The 18,033-nt window shown below is 41.6% G+C and overlaps 2 protein-coding genes across 4 annotated transcripts; one reads left to right on the top strand and one right to left on the bottom strand.

Annotated features, from left to right (window-relative positions):
- The first annotated feature begins 8,718 nt into the window (after positions 1–8,718).
- Positions 8,719–12,581, top strand: hsf2 (heat shock transcription factor 2). Of its 3 annotated transcripts, none has more exons than XM_014204746.2 (11): positions 8,719–8,911; positions 9,400–9,508; positions 9,589–9,716; positions 9,833–9,957; positions 10,069–10,144; positions 10,310–10,371; positions 10,464–10,545; positions 10,797–10,906; positions 10,994–11,251; positions 11,422–11,524; positions 11,831–12,581. In XM_014204746.2, exons 1-11 carry the CDS (start codon positions 8,819–8,821, stop codon positions 12,179–12,181), a joined length of 1,497 nt encoding a protein of 498 aa, XP_014060221.2. In that variant the 5' UTR covers positions 8,719–8,818; the 3' UTR covers positions 12,182–12,581.
- A 35-nt stretch (positions 12,582–12,616) lies between these two features.
- On the bottom strand, positions 12,617–17,431 carry serinc1 (serine incorporator 1). Its single transcript, XM_014205119.2, has 10 exons — positions 17,269–17,431; positions 16,084–16,245; positions 15,559–15,752; positions 15,314–15,393; positions 15,072–15,209; positions 14,755–14,924; positions 14,512–14,602; positions 14,262–14,406; positions 13,713–13,937; positions 12,617–13,571 (listed from the first exon to the last, which is right to left on the bottom strand). The coding sequence occupies exons 1-10, from the start codon at positions 17,305–17,307 to the stop codon at positions 13,433–13,435; spliced, it is 1,383 nt and encodes a 460-aa protein (XP_014060594.1). The 5' UTR covers positions 17,308–17,431; the 3' UTR covers positions 12,617–13,432.
- Positions 17,432–18,033: the final 602 nt, after the last annotated feature.

The raw sequence follows: 18,033 nt of genomic DNA, 5'->3' as shown, positions 1-18,033 counted from the left end.
CCTGGTCTCTCCTGTGCCACCTCCTCAAGCCAGGCCTCCGTTATGTCTCCCCAGCCTGGTGAATCCTGAGTCGGAGCTGCCCGCCCAGTCAACAGTCGTCGGAGCTGCCCGCCAGTCAACAGTCGTCAGAGCTGCCCGCCAGTCAACAGTCGTCAGAGCTGCCCGCCAGTCAACAGTCGTCAGAGCTGCCCGCCAGTCAACAGTCGTCAGAGCTGCCCGCCAGTCAACAGTCGTCAGAGCTGCCCGCCAGTCAACAGTCGTCAGAGCTGCCCGCCAGTCAACAGTCGTCAGAGCTGCCCGCCAGTCAACAGTCGCCAGAGAGGTCGGACTGCCCTGAACTGCCGGAGTGGCCGGACTGCCCTGAACTGCCGGAGTGGCCGGACTGCCCTGAACTGCCGGAGTGGCCGGACTGCCCTGAACTGCCGGAGTGGCCGGACTGCCCTGAACTGCCGGAGTGGCCGGACTGCCCTGAACTGCCGGAGTGGCCGGACTGCCCTGAACTGCCGGAGTGGCCGGACTGCCCTGTTCTGCCGGAGTGGCCGGACTGCCCTGTTCTGCCGGAGTGGCCGGACTGCCCTGTTCTGCCGGAGTGGCCGGACTGCCCTGTTCTGCCGGAGTGGCCGGACTGCCCTGTTCTGCCGGAGTGGCCGGACTGTCAGGATCAGCCCGAGTGGTCCTCCTGCCCTCCGGCCCAGCCCGAGTGGCCCGCATGCCTTCCGACCCAGCCCGAGTGGTCCGTCTGCCAGGGTCAGCCCGAGTGGCCCGTCTGCCCGGCGCAGCGATCGGCGCCAACAGAGTGGGCGACGCCGAAGGTGGAGCGAGGTCCACGTCCTGCACCTGAGCCACCTCCAGGATAGGTGGGTTGGGGAGGGAGGGTGTAGCACAGTGCCGTCGGTGACGGCAGCCACCCTCCCTTCCCTCCCTTATTGTTTAGGTGTTCCTTTTTGTTGGGGATTTTTTTGTGTTTTCCTTTTTTTAGGTGCATCCCGGGGTCTGCACCTTGAGGGGGTACTGTCACGTCCTGACCAGTAGAGGGTGTAGTTGGGTCAGGACGTGGCAGAAGGGAGTAAGTGTTTTATTGTTTCATTTAATTTTGGCCGTGTGACTTCCAATCAAGCACAGCTGTAGAGGGTTGTGGTTGATTGGGAGTCACACATAAGTTGCCTACGTTTCCGTTGTGTGGTGTGGGTAATTGTGCTTGTCTCTGTTGTTGCACCTGACAGGACTATGTTGGCTGTCAGTTTTGTGGTTTTGTTAATTGCATAGTGTTCGTAACATTAAAAATGACGAACCCTAACTCCGCCGCATTTTGGTCCACTTCTTCCATAGACAGCCGTTACACATACAATGTGTGAGACCATCTGTAAACAATTGTGTCCTCAGTGTGCTCAATATGACTGGCTCACGGAGAGCCAGGTACATGCCAGTTATGATGCCAACAAAGAAAAGACAGAGCCTGAGATGTATAAATTAATACAAATATACAGGTAGAACTTACCTGTGAATCAGTGTGAGTTGCAGCAGTAGTAGTCTATGCATTGTAGCACCATTGGTTCTTTGCAGTCTGGGACACAATGGAGTAGTCAATGTTGATGGATAGGTCTTGGAGCGGACAGGCCTTCCAATGAAGGAATAACGGCCCTGTCTTGTAGAGACACATACAAACAAATGTCAATTCATTTTATATAGCTATAAAGCCCTTTCTACTAAATCAGCAGTTGTCAAATACATAAATACTACTACATACACAATCACATTTGACAGTCATAGTCCTACTAGCTACATGTGTGTTCACAGACATATTCAACCTCTCCTTGTCCCAGTCTATGATCCCCACATGCTTCAAGATGTCCACCATTGTCCATGTACACAAGCAAACTAATGTAACTTGCCTAAATTACTATCACCCTGTAGCACCCACTTCTGTCGTCATAAAGTGCTTCGAGAGGCTGGTCAAGGACCACATCAGCTTACCTGACACCCTGGACTCACTCCAATTTGCATACCGTCCCAACAGATCCATGAATGACGCAATCGCCATTGCTCTACATACTGCCCTATCCCACCTAGACAGAAGGAACACCTATGTGAGAATGCTGTTCATTGACTACAGCTCAGGGTTCAACACCATGATCCTCTCTAAGTTCGACACTAAGCTCAAGGCCCTGGGTATGAACGCCTCCCTCTGCAACTGGATCCTAGACTTATATTTATATTTGACATTTTAGTCATTTAGCAGAAACTCTTATTCAGAGCGACTTACATTAGCGTGAGCTTACATTTTTCTACTTCCTGATAGGCAGACCCCAGGTGGTGAGAGTAGGTAACAACACCTCCGCCACACTGACCTTCAACATGGGAGCCCCCCAGGGTAGCATGCTCAGCCCCCTCCTGTACTCATTTACATTTACGTCATTTAGCAGACGCTCTTATCCAGAGCGACTTACAAATTGGTGCATTCACCTTATGATATCCCTGTACACCCATGACTGTGTGGCAACTTACAACTCCAACACCATCATAAAGTTTTCAGATGATCAGATGATCACCGACAGCGATGAGACAGCCTACAGGGAGGAGGTTAGAGCCCTGGCAGAGTGGTGCTAGGAAAACATCCTCTTGAAAAAGAAAAGGAGCGCCGCACACTCAGATGCAATAATTGAATAACCTAATAACAAACGTTTCAACAGACAAGCTGTTTTCATCAGGGTATAATGACCAACACTGCGGGTCACTAGTTTATATAGTGTCAAAGGATACACACAGGTGTCTGTAATCATGGCCAGGTGTGGCTTGATATCATTGGTTAATTTACAGATATAAATACAACATTTAAAACCATAAATGGATAGTATACGATCATAGATACAATTTGGCTACATAGCCCTACAAACATTTACAATGAATAGCAAAATCACAATAATCATAAGAATGGCTTCAGATCAAAGTCTACGTTGAGACCAAAGGGAGCAAGGGTCTTTAAATTAAAGATTCAGGTAGCCTCTCATTTTAACAATACATTGTCAAGGTCACCCCCTCTCCTAGGGAAGGTGACATGTTTGATGCCGATATAACGTAGGGACGAAATTGAGTGGTTCGCTTCCAGCACGTGATAACATCTTTGATTGGGATCTGTTTGCCTGTTTGGGGATGTTTGAAGAATCTACATTTGTAAGTGCCATTGCATTGAGCGCAGCCGTTACACTTGTAGTTTCCATCCGGTAAAGGCTCAAACAGACGTTGTGCCGGGGTAAACAAAAAACTGCCTCTACCTCAACGTCATCAAAATCAAGAAGCTGATCGTGGAATACAGGAAACGGGGGGGGGGGGGATCACGCCCCTATTGTCATCGACAGGAGTGCTGCATCAGATGACCGGGCCTCCACAATCACTCGACCTCAACCCAATTGAGATGGTTTGGGATGAGTTGGACCGCAGAGTGAAGGAAAAGCATCCAACAAGTGCTCAGCATATGTAGGAACTCCTTCAAGACTGTTGGAAAAGCATTCCAGCTGAAGCTGGTTGAGAGAATGCCAAGAGTGTGCAAAGATATCATCAAGGCAAAGGGTGGCTACTTTGAAGAATCTAAAATCTAAAATATATTTTGATTTGTTGAACACTTTTTTGGTTACTACATGATTCCATATGTGTTATTTCATAGTTTTGATGTCTTCACTATCATCCTACAATGTAGAAAATAGCACAAATAAAGAAAACCCTTGGAATAAGTAGGTGTCTCCAAACCTTTGACTGGTACTGTATATAAAAACATTGTCGGACGTAACCTATCATACGAAATGATTAACGTAGTACACAAATGGATGACATAGTACACAAAAAGCGGGGGGCACGTTTTGGCAAGTGAGCACCACTTTCAAAACTACTGGATGAAATTATACAAAAGTTCCTGAGCATCACTTTAACCCAGGTTGGTTATGAACCGGTTGGGAGGCCACAACAAGCAGTTTGTTCTTCCATCCACAAGTAAAAGACAAGCCCAACCTAGAATTGTTTGTATGATGAAACAAAACATATGTCAAATGAGCAAATGGGACTAGTAAAGGCTGCTGAACGTTTAATTGTTCATCGTAATAGCTAATTTGCACTGGTTTTACTTTACTGTAATTAACATCAGTACTAGCTATCAAATTCACTGGTGAATACCTGTCTGGTAACATTTTACTTGACACCCAGTGTCATAACACTTTATGACATGGTCATAACCATGTCATAATATGTCATAACATACGACATTATGTGTCATAACATGTCATAATATGGTCATAACACTGTCATGACACATTTATTTAGACCTGTTGTGACATATATTGCATTATTTTATGGCTGGTTATGACACCTACATAAGAGTGTCAAAACCCACAAAACCTACCACACAAGGCAAAACATTCCATTACACCATAGCCTACGTGTCAACAGTATGTTATGTTGTATAACATTTTCTAAAATTGTCCATAATAATGATCATTGTAATTGCGCATAAATTGATGTCAGACATGCCCCTACCCCAACGCTCTGTTGATGATGACAAGGATGAATGCAGGAGCAGATTTCAGGAGCAGGACAAGACACTCACTTTTTGATTGATGAATGACATAAGGGCATGTACGTGATAAGCCTATCCGGATAATATGATTATGATGGTCATAATGCTTCTTGACATTATCATAAGGTGCATTTTCTTAGTCCAAGTAAAGTGACACAGGATGGTCATAATGCTTCATGACAGTGCCAAAATCTAAAACTGACCCTTACCTTAAAGCTAAACTTAAGCTAATTTTAACACATTTTGAAATTAAATATCGGTTTCATATCACTGAGGTATATGTTTCAAACAGCCTTTTCCGCAATTTAAAGGTGAAGTTTTCTTCCCCTTCAAAGTAGTCCCATGATTGTTGAGGTTTTCGAATTCAACCAATCAAATGTCCCTATTTCAACTTTTTTTTAAGAGTCTAGTGATCTAGTGTATGTCATTGGCATCAGCTGGTGGAGGATGGAGGAAAAATACGAAATAAGACCATTTGGACAAAGCAAAAGATTTTAGATTTCGGCAGGTAGCCTAGTGGTTAGAGCGTTGGGCCAGTAACTGAAAGGTTGCTAGTTTGAACCCCTGAGCTGATAAGGTAAAAATGTGTCATTCTGCCCCTGAACAAGGCAGTTAACCCACTGTTCCTAGGCCGTCATTGTAAATAAGAGTTTGTTCTTAACTGACTTGCCTAGTTGAATAAAAAATAAAGTATAAAGACATCATTGTTCCCTAAAGAAAATGAGGGAGATCTACACAGCTGATGGGTAAGTAATGGCCAGGTTTCTGAATTCTGTCAACAATTTTACTAGGCCTATACAGTATGTCATCAATCTGAGAACAAAGTTAATTAAAACAAATTCACTAAATTAAGTGCCTAGGATGTTCTACATCCCAGCCCCTATTGACCTAAATGTCCCCTCCATGCTGTAACCCATTTATTCTTGACCCAAGACTTAACACTAATGTGAAATGTGCATACATGTCTTTTATGGGTTCTGGCTTGTAAGTAGTCATATAATTTCCAAGTCTCACTCAGCTAAAAGTAAATAAATGGATGTAATACTCTTTTTACAAAGAACTTCCTCAAAGTAAAGAAAAACGTTCTAATGTTTGTCTCTAAAATCCAACGGATGTTATTTTTGCTCTTTTAATACATAGCTCTTAAAAATAACTATTTATTTGGTGAGATCATTCAGTTTGTGTGGAGGAATTTGGAAATGCAGCATTAATTAATATACAGAGGCATTCCCGCTCGGTAACACTGAATCAAAGATGTAAACCACTCGTTTGGCAGTCTGAAGGAAGTCTAATGCCTGCATGGCAAACTCCAAACGTATTTATTCATTAAGTAAAAAATAAATCTGCTGAGATCAGCACTAATATATTTTTCTTTGGTTCTTTTCAGTTAAGACTTCGAGATTAATCGAATAATGAGAACAACAACTATAAAACGCGGGCCCAAGTTCTACATCCAATGGAAAATGTCAATTCATTCCAAAGTTTTTGTTCCAACTCTGCTGCTGCAAAAAAAAGGAGAGTGAGTATGCAGCTTCACAACCACTACCTGAACACCCTGGGCCTGATCCAAAGAATGGGCATGATTAAGGAATGCTTTGGTAAAACTTTAACCTTAACAGTTCTTTTGTCCTCCACAAGGTTACAGATGAAGAGTTTATTTCCAAAACGCTACTTCCACAAATTGTTCACGTGTTTACTGTTCTCAGACTTTTTATTCATAGATTTTAGATGTTTATGAAAATGTTGTTGTTTTTTTATACAAAATGCTATATATCCATTTTTTTGTTGGAATGGAATGTTCGTATTCCTGTATATTTGACTGTGATATGTGGTTGTCTCACCTAGCCATCTTCTTGAGTTGAATGCACTTACTGTAAATTGCTCTCGATAAGAGGATTTGATGAATGACTAAAATGTCAAATGTAAATTTCATTTTAATTTATTGATTTAAATGTTTTATTAAATAAATGTCGATGTCACAAATGTAGCATTTGTAAATGTCTTTATTAAAGATGTAGTTATTTGTTACATTTGACTGTGTAAAACCTAGCATTTTGCAAAAAACATGATTATTTGTTTTTCTGAAATTAAACCAAGTTATAGATTTTAAACAAATGCATTTCTGTCATTGAACAACCCCATGCCATGATTAGATCTTGAAGAAAAAAAACTCACCAATCTCTTTCAAAATGTCTTTAAACAATAAAAGCTAATTTACCAACATTTCTGAAAATGGATATATAGCGTTTTGGAATGAAACTCTTCATATTAACACAGGCCTGAATAAAAGTCGCTGTAAAACATATTAATGTAGGCCAAGTCATATACAGTAGCCAACTCCTTTTGGAACACTGTAAGCAGCCCTACATGGATCAGTTCACAGCAAATTCTATATTTTCCTATGGCATTAACACCTACAAGTCAGATAGGAAGGGTCAGATAAGAAGGGTGTCACTTCTGATTGGCCAGTATGTCAAAGACTTTCATGACATTCACCAAACACAAAGTCAAACCAAATGAATCTTCTGAATTAGCCCTTTAACAATGCTGCCACCAAGTGAGACATACTGTAAGTTCCCTTCAGATTTAGCAATACATACTGTATTTGCTGTTGCTACACCTACTCTCCAGCATTTGTTTTTCAACTGTAGCATGGCTATTGTCAAATATAATAAGAAGCAACTTACATTACAGCAGCACCATACTGTTTAAATATATTAATGTTCAAGGAGCAAGCAGTATTTTACTTCTATCCAGGACAATTGTAAATATGGCACTGAGCTTACTTCCCTGTACTATACAATGAAAGGCAGAATGTCACCTGTCTTGCTTTAATGTGCTGTGATTTTTGTCTTTCCTATAATCTCGCTGTCTCAGAATCAAAGAATGTCCTAATTAGTGCCATTTAAAAGGACTTCATGACGTCTTTTGATGTAATATTACTGTCTGTCCCAATTAGCTGTGCACTTGTCAACCTAATTTTGTTATGATGTCTGAGTAGAAGAGGCATGCACTGTTGGCAACATAGATCTTTCTGCAAAACGTGCCCCTCTCTGTGTAGTATGTTAGCCTACTTAGTGTATGTTGTTAAGCCACAGAAAAAAGCACAGAAATTAAGTGTATGTATGTGTGTTTGATAAATACAGTATAATATCATTAAATGTTCTTCTTGTGCAGCGTTTGGTAATTCTTAAACATTTGCATGAATCCCTTTGAAGAATGCAAAAAATACCAATCGAATGTAAAGTTACCTAGATCACAATAGTGTTCTTTTAATGTCAAATGAGAAATGCCCTCTATTGAGAATAAATTACATCCTTACTTATCTGTTTCACAAAGCAGGGAGTTTTGGCCAACCAACCCCCACACATTGTTTCTGCTGTTCTCTAGCTGCACTCTAGCAGGTAGGAAGTCAACAGTGGTCCTCTCAACCTGTGGAGGGAAACGGTTTTACTTATCACTTAAACTATCCTTTGTGGCTTTTCCCACTGAGATGGCTATAAAAGCAAATCGTTTTCTTCTTTCCATTCTTTTCAGGACATTTTGTCCTGAACATTGCAAATATTACAGATATTCCAGAAATGTAATGAATGATTCAGATCAATTGAAAGTGTAATCTTCATTTCACTTCAGTATTTTGATAATTGCTTTACTTGTATTTGTGTTAGACCCTTATGCAGTAAATAGTTGAATAAAAGCAAACTGTAAGAGGAAAACTAACACATAGGAGCAGAAATTTGAGAAATATCTGAAGTAGAAAACTATCCTAAAAATTTTACATGCTACCTGTAGTGACTAAATTTGATGGGGTGACAAGGTTATCCTAAGGACTACGGTGCCATTATTCACTTTAGGCTGTAATTTACATAATCTAAGGCTGACACCTAGTGGCAATACATAGAATGACTCATCAATCGAACGTAAACAAACCGAGGTAAGTACGGTTACCTAGTTATGAGCATCCTCCCATGCCAGCTGACTCGAGAGCTATCAATATATGTGTGAAAACATTTCCAGTTACCTTAAAGCATTTCACAGAAAAAAATAGCTAACATATTTCAGCAATAATTTGCAGATTGCAAATTGAGCCATGCTTCTACGTTACACGTGATAAACGTTACGTAAGTCAACATTCAACCAATCAGCTCCTGCTCTTTAAACAGGAAGTTGTGTGCATGTTTACGACATTATTTTCTTCTCAGCGACTTGCTTTTTTCATCCCAAAAAGGCATCTTTCCACCTACAGTTTGCAAAATGAAACAAAACTCAAATGTTCCAGCTTTCCTCACCAAGCTTTGGACTCTTGTGGAGGATTCTGATACAAATGAATTTATTTCTTGGAGTCAGGTAAATTAAATTGCCCCGCTGAGCGTGCCAGAGCTAGCTAGCGAGTAAGCGCTAGCGCTGCAGGGTGTGAAACGAACGAGTTAGCCAGCTAACTTAGCGATTTATCATCTGTTGCCTCATACACTGAGTTATAGTATTTCTTCATAGTCTTAAATGCAGGTGTCACTGGTAGGCTTCAAGGAGCATCGTTTTGTTTTGCTACTGATGTCAAATACGAATTTGCTATTGTTGTCCGTGCTTGCTGAAGCTTGCATTGTAGCCTCCGCTACAACCCTCCCCCCAGAAGCTAACGTTATAGCTAGCGTTATTTGAAATATCTGTTTGAATGTTGACTAGTGTCCTTATAAGAGCACATCAATAAGCATTCCGTCAGAAAAGAAAGTCCATGCACTGTTTAGTTCCTGACATGTAACACAAATACATTCCCTTTAGTGGAAGTAGTTGCTGACATTGCAGTCTCATAACTATAATAATGTTTTGTTTTCTAGGAGGGTAACAGTTTCCTCGTCATGAACGAACAGCGATTTGCCAAGGAGATCCTTCCCAAGTTCTTCAAACACAACAACATGGCCAGCTTTGTCAGACAGCTAAATATGTGTAAGTCAGCTATTCTATAAACATAGCTGTTCTAGTGGAATGCCCCCTGTGCAGCTGTCTAATGGGTGGTCTCTCTGCAGATGGATTTCGCAAAGTGATGCACATTGACACAGGCATAGTGAAGCAAGAGCGTGATGGACCAGTTGAATTCCAGCATCCTTACTTTAAACATGGGCAGGATGACTTGCTGGAAAACATCAAAAGAAAGGTGAGACCATCATGGGGAAACAAACCTATAATGGTAAACACATAAATGACCTATATCAGTAAGTGGTCAAACTGAATAAGGTAGACATTGTGTAATGGGCTTTTTTTTCTCTTCAGGTTTCTAATGCAAGACCAGAGGATACTAAGATCAAACAAGAAGACCTGTCCAATATTTTGGCCAGTGTTCAGAATGTTAATGGAAAACAAGAAAGCATTGATTCCCGACTCAACACATTGAAAAGGTATGCAAACTACCATGCCCTGGCAATTAAATGGGGGTATAAAAGTAGTAGTGATGTGTTGGTTTGGATGCTTGAATGCTTGGATGCTGATGCTTGAATTTCTGTTTACAGAGATAATGAAGGTCTATGGAGGGAAATATCAGACCTGAGACAGAAGCACTCCCAACAGCAGCAAATCATTAAGAAGGTACAGAAAACGTTCTTCGCCCCAAATTACTTCACATATTCAGTGGAAATTGAATTGGAGACAATTTTCTCACAATAAAACAGCTTAACCATTGAATGCATAATTGGCCTTAAGGCTATAAAAGTTGAGTCTAACTTTGCTTGTTGTGGTCTTTGTTCATTGCAGTTGATACAATTCATTGTCACATTCGTACAGAAGAACCGGATTATGGGTTTAAAACGCAAACGGTAAGCCTTCATAGTATAACAATTCTTCCACCGAATGACATCGATTACGAAACATTATTAATACATTTTACTTCTCAATCTCAATTTTTCAGACCTATTCTACTGAACAACAATGGAAAGAAGCCTAAATACATCCATGAAATCTACGACGAACCCCCTCTGGAGCACAACAAAGTATGTGTAGAGGTCTGAAGGGATTTACCTCCTTATGTAAGGTTCACATGGGGATGTCCATCCATTCAGACATCACACTAATATATTTTTTTCTTGACAAGATTAAGGCAGGATCATTGCCCAGGACAATTGCTTAAATTGTGAGAGTCAATGAAACTTGACATTGTTCGGGGGGAATTTTCCAATATGAGTTTATAATGTTATTCCAATGAAAAGCATTCTAAAAATGTATATTCTGAGCCCTCTCCCAGCCCTCTGTCAGTGGTTTGAAGAACGCTGATCTTACTGATGATGTTGTCATCTGTGACGTAACTGACAACGATACAGAGATCACAGAGGGCCCCTCAATAATGGATCAATCGTAAGTCAACATCTACATTTTTGTTTCATGTATATTTCCGTCTGTGCCATCATCTATCATGCCTGTTCTCCGCTCCTTCATTCTTAGGGGGGATGTAGAAATTGTTGAGGTCTTCGACAGCAATACTGTGTCACAGACAGATGGCGCTGACAATCCAGGCCAGACCAACTCTTTGGTATTCGAACCAGAAGAGACCACCATAAGCACGTATGATAGCCTTCCAACCAGCAGCGTCTTGCAACTCAACAAACCATCAGGCTTGAGCCTGGAGGATCCCATGAAGATGATGGACTCAATCCTCAATGAGAGTGGAGCTATCTCTCAGAATATCAACCTCCTCGGCAAGTAAGTGGACTTGCTTTACCTTCGAGGTCTGTAGTTCCTGAAGAACTTGAAAAGGCTCTCACAATATGTCCCATATTACTGGGTAGCATTTTTGCATTACTAAGGATATATAGGCCTATGGAATTTGTTTCAGCTTACAGTTAATAAGAAGCATCCATATGTTTTAACAGGGTTGAGCTGATGGACTACTTGGATAGCATTGACTGCAGTTTGGAAGACTTTCAGGCTATGTTGTACGGGAAGCAGTTCAGCATTGATCCAGATATTTTAGAGGTATGCTTTTCATTTTTAAATGTAACTGGGAAGTTGATAGGCCACAGAGGTTTATGTTAATGACATTTCATACAAAATGTTTTTACTCAGTTCTATGATTCCTCTTCAGTTTTTCAGTTCAAATTGCCCTGTGAACTTGCGAGATTTCAGCATCTGCACAGCTTAAGTGAGTCCTGTCAAACAGGCAATACACAAGTCTATAGTGAGGCTACTACCTGCTTCCCCTCTCTTTACTCAACGTCAAGCCTTCCTGTCTGAATTCTTTTGTGTTACTGAATTAATTTCACTAAATTATGTAATCTTTAGGAGAGTGGTGGTTCCAAAGGAAATGCAGGGCTGCAATCCAAAGGAGGCAAGTCTGGCGTCTCTGCAGACAAGCAGCTGGTCCAGTACACGTCCTGCCCTCTGCTGGCCTTCCTGGATGGCTGCACCCCTTTGGCCCCAGAGCCAGACAGCAGCATAGCCACAGAGCTGGGAGACAGCCTGCTGCAGCCCAGCACTGAGGTACCCACAGACCTCCTGGAGCCAGATGAGGAGCCTCCACGGAGCTCCCTGATCCGCCTAGAGCCTCTGACTGAGGCAGAGGCCACGCTTTTCTACCTGTGTGAACTCAACCCAGAAGGGAGTGGCACTGACTCGACACAGCTGGAGATTTAACCAAGGAGCAGAAAAAACTCAATGATTTACTGTATTTATTTCCTTGTATATTTTGGTACATTTAGGTCAAAAGACATTCCATAATGTAGCTGTTTATGGTTTCTCCACTATTTCCACTAGCAGTTGAAGGTAAACCCTGATTTAAAAAAAAGGCTGCAATTTTGTTTCACTGTATTATTGATTTCTGTGTTGATAGGTCAATGATCACATTCTTTAAATGAAAAAAACAAGTGCCTGCATACTTCCTTGTCCTAGAACTACAGTGCTCAGCATTTCAAATACTATAGTCTGGTGTGTATCATAAGGTGTCGTTTTAAGGCTTCTGTGATTTTGCCTATCCTGTGAGATTCCCTGTTAAGCTTCACAATAACATTCAAATAAAGTGTATTTTCATTCTGAATGCAGTATAATGAAGTGGCAAAATTCAAGAAAAAGCATGGTTTGCAATGCACTTTAATACATATCGAAAGGCAAACTATTCTGGAGAAATGGGAGTTGACATTTTCTGACATGTATCTTGTCTGCTAGAAACACTTAATACACCTTAAATTATGCTAAAGCATCTACAAAATAACTTATCCACTGTTTGAACATCAGTATTTTACCTTTAGAAGATAACTAGTGCAAATAATAAGTAACACAAGGTACATAAAACTTAAGGTCTTATTTGAGCTATTACAAGATGTGCAGGTTAGCAATCGGGGCAGATATTCTGAAAAGGAAATCACAGCAACATTAAGATTTGCATGATTGTAGATTAGCCTATAATATCATGCAAATGGTAAATCATGCTCACTTATGAACCTAGGATAATGTTAGCTAATATCTGGAACCCTGCACTTCCTCTATACTTAAAGTGAAGGAAAGTGTAGCATAAACAAAGCAGTCTTACCCATTTTGTAACAAATTAACAGTTCTTTCTGAATGTCCTATCCAGAACCGATTACAGTTGAGGAAGAGTGCTTCTCCCTTCATTAACTGACCACATGTCCACTGACCATCTCCCCAAGCCCCAGCGACCTTTACAACCCGAACTCTGCATAAGTAATCCTCATTCTTTAAATTGTGCAATAGGATAAAACACAGTGGATAACACATATGTACTCAATACTTGCATGCATGCAGTTTGTTAAAAACAAAAAGGGTGGGTTATCCACAGGGAATACACACACAGAGCTTGTTCACCTTATACAATTTGAATAGTCACAATCATGAGCAAATGATTGCGCTCCCTTCTAATTCTTTAGCTCATCAGTCGAAGTCTCGATTGACCAGGACCAGTGGTGCAGCCAGGGTCCACACATACAGGGCAATGCAGATCCAGCTGGAGGAGATCTTCACCCACACAGAGGGCCACTTGCTGGTCATTGTCTCATAGCTGGCGTCGGGGCTGAGGGAATCAAAAACAGACCTTTTAAAATGAGTGACCTGTGTATATGTTCACAATATTCAATACTTAAGCAGCAGACTCATTATTGCCTAATTGTCATGTATAAGACCAGATCAACCAGGGAGAGTGAGAGATACACACCTGTACCAGTTGGTGAGGGTCATCATGATGTAGAGGGAGGCCAGGAAGAGCATGAAGTGGAAGAAGGAGTAGCTGTAGGTGACTCCGTCCTTCTCGTTGTCCACGGCCCGGTTCTCGCCGTCTTCCACGTCAAAGTTCTCAGGGTGGGGGCCATCCTCAATCAGTGCAGACTCATCACTGGTCAGAGTCAGTTTGTTCACTTGGGTGTTGGAGGAGTTGCGGATGCTAGAGGAATGAATGGATAACTTGTTATTGTTAGGGTCAATGGCAACTACACAAAAAAGATTTGTATTTTACCTTTAACTAGGCAAGTCAGGTCAGTTAAGAACTAATTCTTATTTTCAATGACAGCCTAGGAACAGTGGGTTAACTGCCTTATTCAGGGGAAGAACGACAGATTTGTACCTTGTCAGCTCGGGGATTCGATCTTGCAACCTTTCGGGTTACTAGTCCAACGCTCTAACCACTAGGCTACCTGATGATAAAATAACATTAGCAGTTCCTTCTTATAGGAAACTGCAGACAGTTGGAGTTTGACCCGTTTTCTACCTTGAGTATAGAACACACATCAGGAACAGGACCAGCCCCACAATGCCCTGGGCATCCCACCACTGAACAACAGGATGGTCCTTGCCAGCTGGGGTGGTGTTGTTGAGGCCAATGATACCCAGCAAGCTTGGGTTGCATTTCCTGTCTGTGGATGGCAAAGAACAACACATTCACTCAAGTTGTCTTGATGAAGAGCAAGCCACTGATTGGTGTATTGAAAAGGGAGACATTGGCTCATTAAAATCCTCACCTGGCTCATTGGTCATGGCAGACCAGGTGAGATACATGGTGTACAGAGTCACAATGGATGACTGCAGCAACCCGGACCTTGGCTGGGACTCCTGTTGAGAAAATGGGTGAGATAACACAGACATGTAAATGTCTTAGAACATATTATAATGACATGTTTATTATATAACATGGTCCAGAAATGAAGGTTTTAGGGATACAACATGGAGTGTAGGCGACATGCTGGTCCAATGCACTTCCTTACCTGAATCTGTGGCAGGATGGACATAACTGAGGCTCCCACACACAGCAGCATGTTGACAGTGATGAAGGCCTTGTTCTCAGTGCAGCCGTCAGTGTGGGTGTAGTAGACGTAGAACATGACCAGAGACACAAGGGACAGGATGTAGTTGATGGTTGTAGCAGACAGCAGAGCTGCAAGGGAGGAATGACACTTGATGGTTATTTCTGGACAATGGGGACAGAGGTTAGAGGAGAGTAGACGCTGAAGACTGCTTTAACTCAACCCATCACCATTTCCACAAGGTATTCTCAAAGAAAAGCTCACGTCGAGTCCCCTACCTGCATACCAGCAGCGAGAGTTGCCCTCCTCCATTTTCTCCACCCAGGACTCATTCCAGGAGTGGGCAAAGTCAATCAGAAGGACCAGCTGGATCAGGATGAAGCAAAAAGCTCCAGCCATTCCTATGTAGAACCAAACTATGGCAGAGAAGGACAATGTGTGAACTACTTTCAACGAGCTGCAGGATATGCTAATATCTCCATGAGACAGAAAAATATATTTGAATGAAAAGGGGCGTTACCAGTTGTGAAGGCACCCTCTGGAATGAAGAATGCACCGACGGTAATGGCAGTCGCAGCAGCAAACTTGAAGAACCAAAACCTAAAAGAAAGCATAAGTATTTTAACTGTCTGACCTTTTGTTTTAACTTCCTTATAAACAGATACCCTTATTTATTAATTATCTTCCTGCCTTGCAGTATATAAGCTTACTGATATCGTCATGACCTATAATAATTATAAATAAGACTTGCTGTGCCATTTTTACCCGTTGTGTACTGCAGCTCTAGGATCCTGGCTACTCTTGACCTTGACCATAATGAGGGAGAAGAGCAGGAAGAACATGGCCATGCCAAAGCAGACGCGGTACACAGCCTTGTAGCCGACCAAGACATCACAGTTCACATGACCCTCCACACCTGGGATTGATGTACCCATTCCCCCATCACAGAATCCTGGAATCTGCAAGAGCCAAGATGCACAGGTAATTAGTCAGGCGAATTGAAAAATGTATAGAATTAGAGGTCACTGAGCACACAAAACATTATGAACACGTGCTCTTTCCATGACACACTGACTAGGTGAATCCAGGTTAAAGCTATGATCCTTATTGAGGTCACTTGTTAAATCCACTTCAAATCAGTGTACATGAAGGGGAGGAGACAGATTGAAGAAGGATTTTTAAGCCTCGAGACAAGATTTACGTGCCTTTGAACGGGGTATGGTAGTAGGTGCCAGGAGCATCGGTTCGAGTGTACATGTTGTACATCAAACACATAACATAGTTTGGTACCTTCTTGAGTTGCTCTTCCATCCCTGGCATTAGCATGATGCATGCGATGCCCACACCCAGAAGGAGGAAGAAGGCATAGATAAGTCGGGTGACAGTGGAGTTATTCCCACTGGGGCAGCATCTGCACAGCAGGCAGGGGGCAGTGCCACACAGGCAGGGGATCTACAGGGAAGACAAAATTATTAATCAATTAGCTAATAATACAAGCATTGAACTGATGGTGACAGAATTATGCATCTGCCTAGCTACCACTGAATGGTTGAACAAATAGAATAATGGTACCAAGTCAATAGGTTATTTATTCATTGATCAAAGTTAATCAATCCACCTAGGGTTAACATAACACCAACACTGTTGTTTTTGACAAGTTGCTAACTATTATGAAAACCAAATCCCTGCCAAGAATAGAGATCTGGCCATGGCTGGTGTCAAACCTAATCAAGTGGATACCAATGTGGAAGTGAAAGATCAAACAGCTAACGTTACACTTTCAGCTTAAACGGTTTCAGGAATAGTATTAGTATAACCAAATAGGGAGGAAAAAAACAGACCTATGCCTGTTATTGTCTCTACATGAACTTAGTGTATTTTCAGGACGCACATTTCGCAATTCACTACTAGGGTAACGTTAAGTGGAGACGTCATAGCTGTAGCTGTTATCTGACATTTGACTCCGCTTTAACGGCAACGGTGTTGCAATATTTCCAAGTACCGGTAGCTAACGTTAACTTACCTATCAATGACAAAATGGCTAACTATCTAGTTAGCTTTCACGTAAGGCTACATTGCTGTGTAATATCGAAAATGTAAAACGTAGACGGTAGAGAGAGAGCAATCGTTAATTTGAATAAAACATGGTCGGGGTCGAACTGTGAAACCCCAGATAGTTATGACGGTTGTTTGCCAAATAAAATAATATTTTTTCAATAATTTGTTAATTAATTTGTGTTCATCTTTTGGATATATTATCACAGGCCAATTTATTTCATTAAAAAGGCAATGCGCCAATCCCGACAGCTGAACAGGGAGGAACCACCCTGGCTTGCCTTTGTTGTTGCGCATTTGCTACAGTAGGTTAGCAACTGAGCTAGCGAAGCTATCTCGGAAGAAATAGTTGATTCGGCCCTTTTGTTTTTTATAACTGGATATGATGTCGACTTTTATTTTAATTAAGAAAATACTTACCCAACTCGCCATGGAGCACAGTCCAAGAACGGCCCCCATGGTGTTTTTCTGAAATACGACTTCTCCGGGAAGAAATATGGATGCTTCTCGTCTGTTTACGATCTCTTCTTCTTCAATGAGGTTCAACCGCGGTTGGCTTCAATACATGATGCATTACCGCCACCTACTAGACTGGAGTATAACTCCCTTACACTTTGCTTAAAAACAAATAAATATACAGTAACGGTCAAAAATTTGGACACACCTACTCATTCAAGGGGTTTTCTTATTTTACTATTTTCTGCATTGTAGAATAATAGTGAAGACATAAAAACGATGAAATAATACATATGGTATTTTACCTTTATTTAACTAGGCAAGTCAGTTAAGAACAAATTCTTATTTTCAATGACAGCCTGTTCAGTGGCAGACCGACAGATTTTTCCTTGTCAGCTCAGGGATTCAACCTTGCAACCTTTCGGTTACTAGTCCAACGCTCTAACCACTAGGCTACCTGTCGCCCCATGGTATCATGTAGTAAACCCATGGTATCTGCCCCATGGTATCATGTAGTAAACAAAAAAGTGTTAAAAAATAAAAATTATATTTAATATTTTAGATGATTCAAAGTAGCCACCCTTTGCCTTGATGACAGCTTTGCACACTCTTGGCATTCTCTCAACCAGCTTCACCTGGAATCATTTTCCAACATTCTTGAAGGAGTTCCCACATATGCTGAGCACTTGTTGGCTACTTTTCCGTTACTCTGTGGTCCAACTCATCCCA

The sequence above is a fragment of the Salmo salar genome, chromosome ssa06, assembly GCF_905237065.1.
Source record: "Salmo salar chromosome ssa06, Ssal_v3.1, whole genome shotgun sequence".
NCBI lineage: Eukaryota > Metazoa > Chordata > Actinopteri > Salmoniformes > Salmonidae > Salmo > Salmo salar.
The sequence above is the reverse complement of the archived record's forward strand: the minus strand, read 5'-3'. Positions and strand labels throughout refer to the sequence as shown.

Excerpts from the sequence above, each read along its gene's own strand:
- hsf2 (XM_014204746.2), top strand. The coding sequence starts at position 8,819 with ATGAAACAAAACTCAAATGTTCCAGCTTTCCTCACCAAGCTTTGGACT. Across the intron at positions 10,546-10,796 it reads CCCCTCTGGAGCACAACAAA|CCCTCTGTCAGTGGTTTGAA; the intron begins GTATGTGTAGAG and ends GCCCTCTCCCAG. Across the intron at positions 10,907-10,993 it reads CCCTCAATAATGGATCAATC|GGGGGATGTAGAAATTGTTG; the intron begins GTAAGTCAACAT and ends CTTCATTCTTAG.
- serinc1 (XM_014205119.2), bottom strand. The coding sequence starts at position 17,307 with ATGGGGGCCGTTCTTGGACTGTGCTCCATGGCGAGTTGG. Across the intron at positions 15,394-15,558 it reads AGAGCTGCAGTACACAACGG|GTTTTGGTTCTTCAAGTTTG; the intron begins GTAAAAATGGCA and ends GCTTTCTTTTAG. Across the intron at positions 13,572-13,712 it reads ACCCTCACCAACTGGTACAG|CCCCGACGCCAGCTATGAGA; the intron begins GTGTGTATCTCT and ends TGATTCCCTCAG.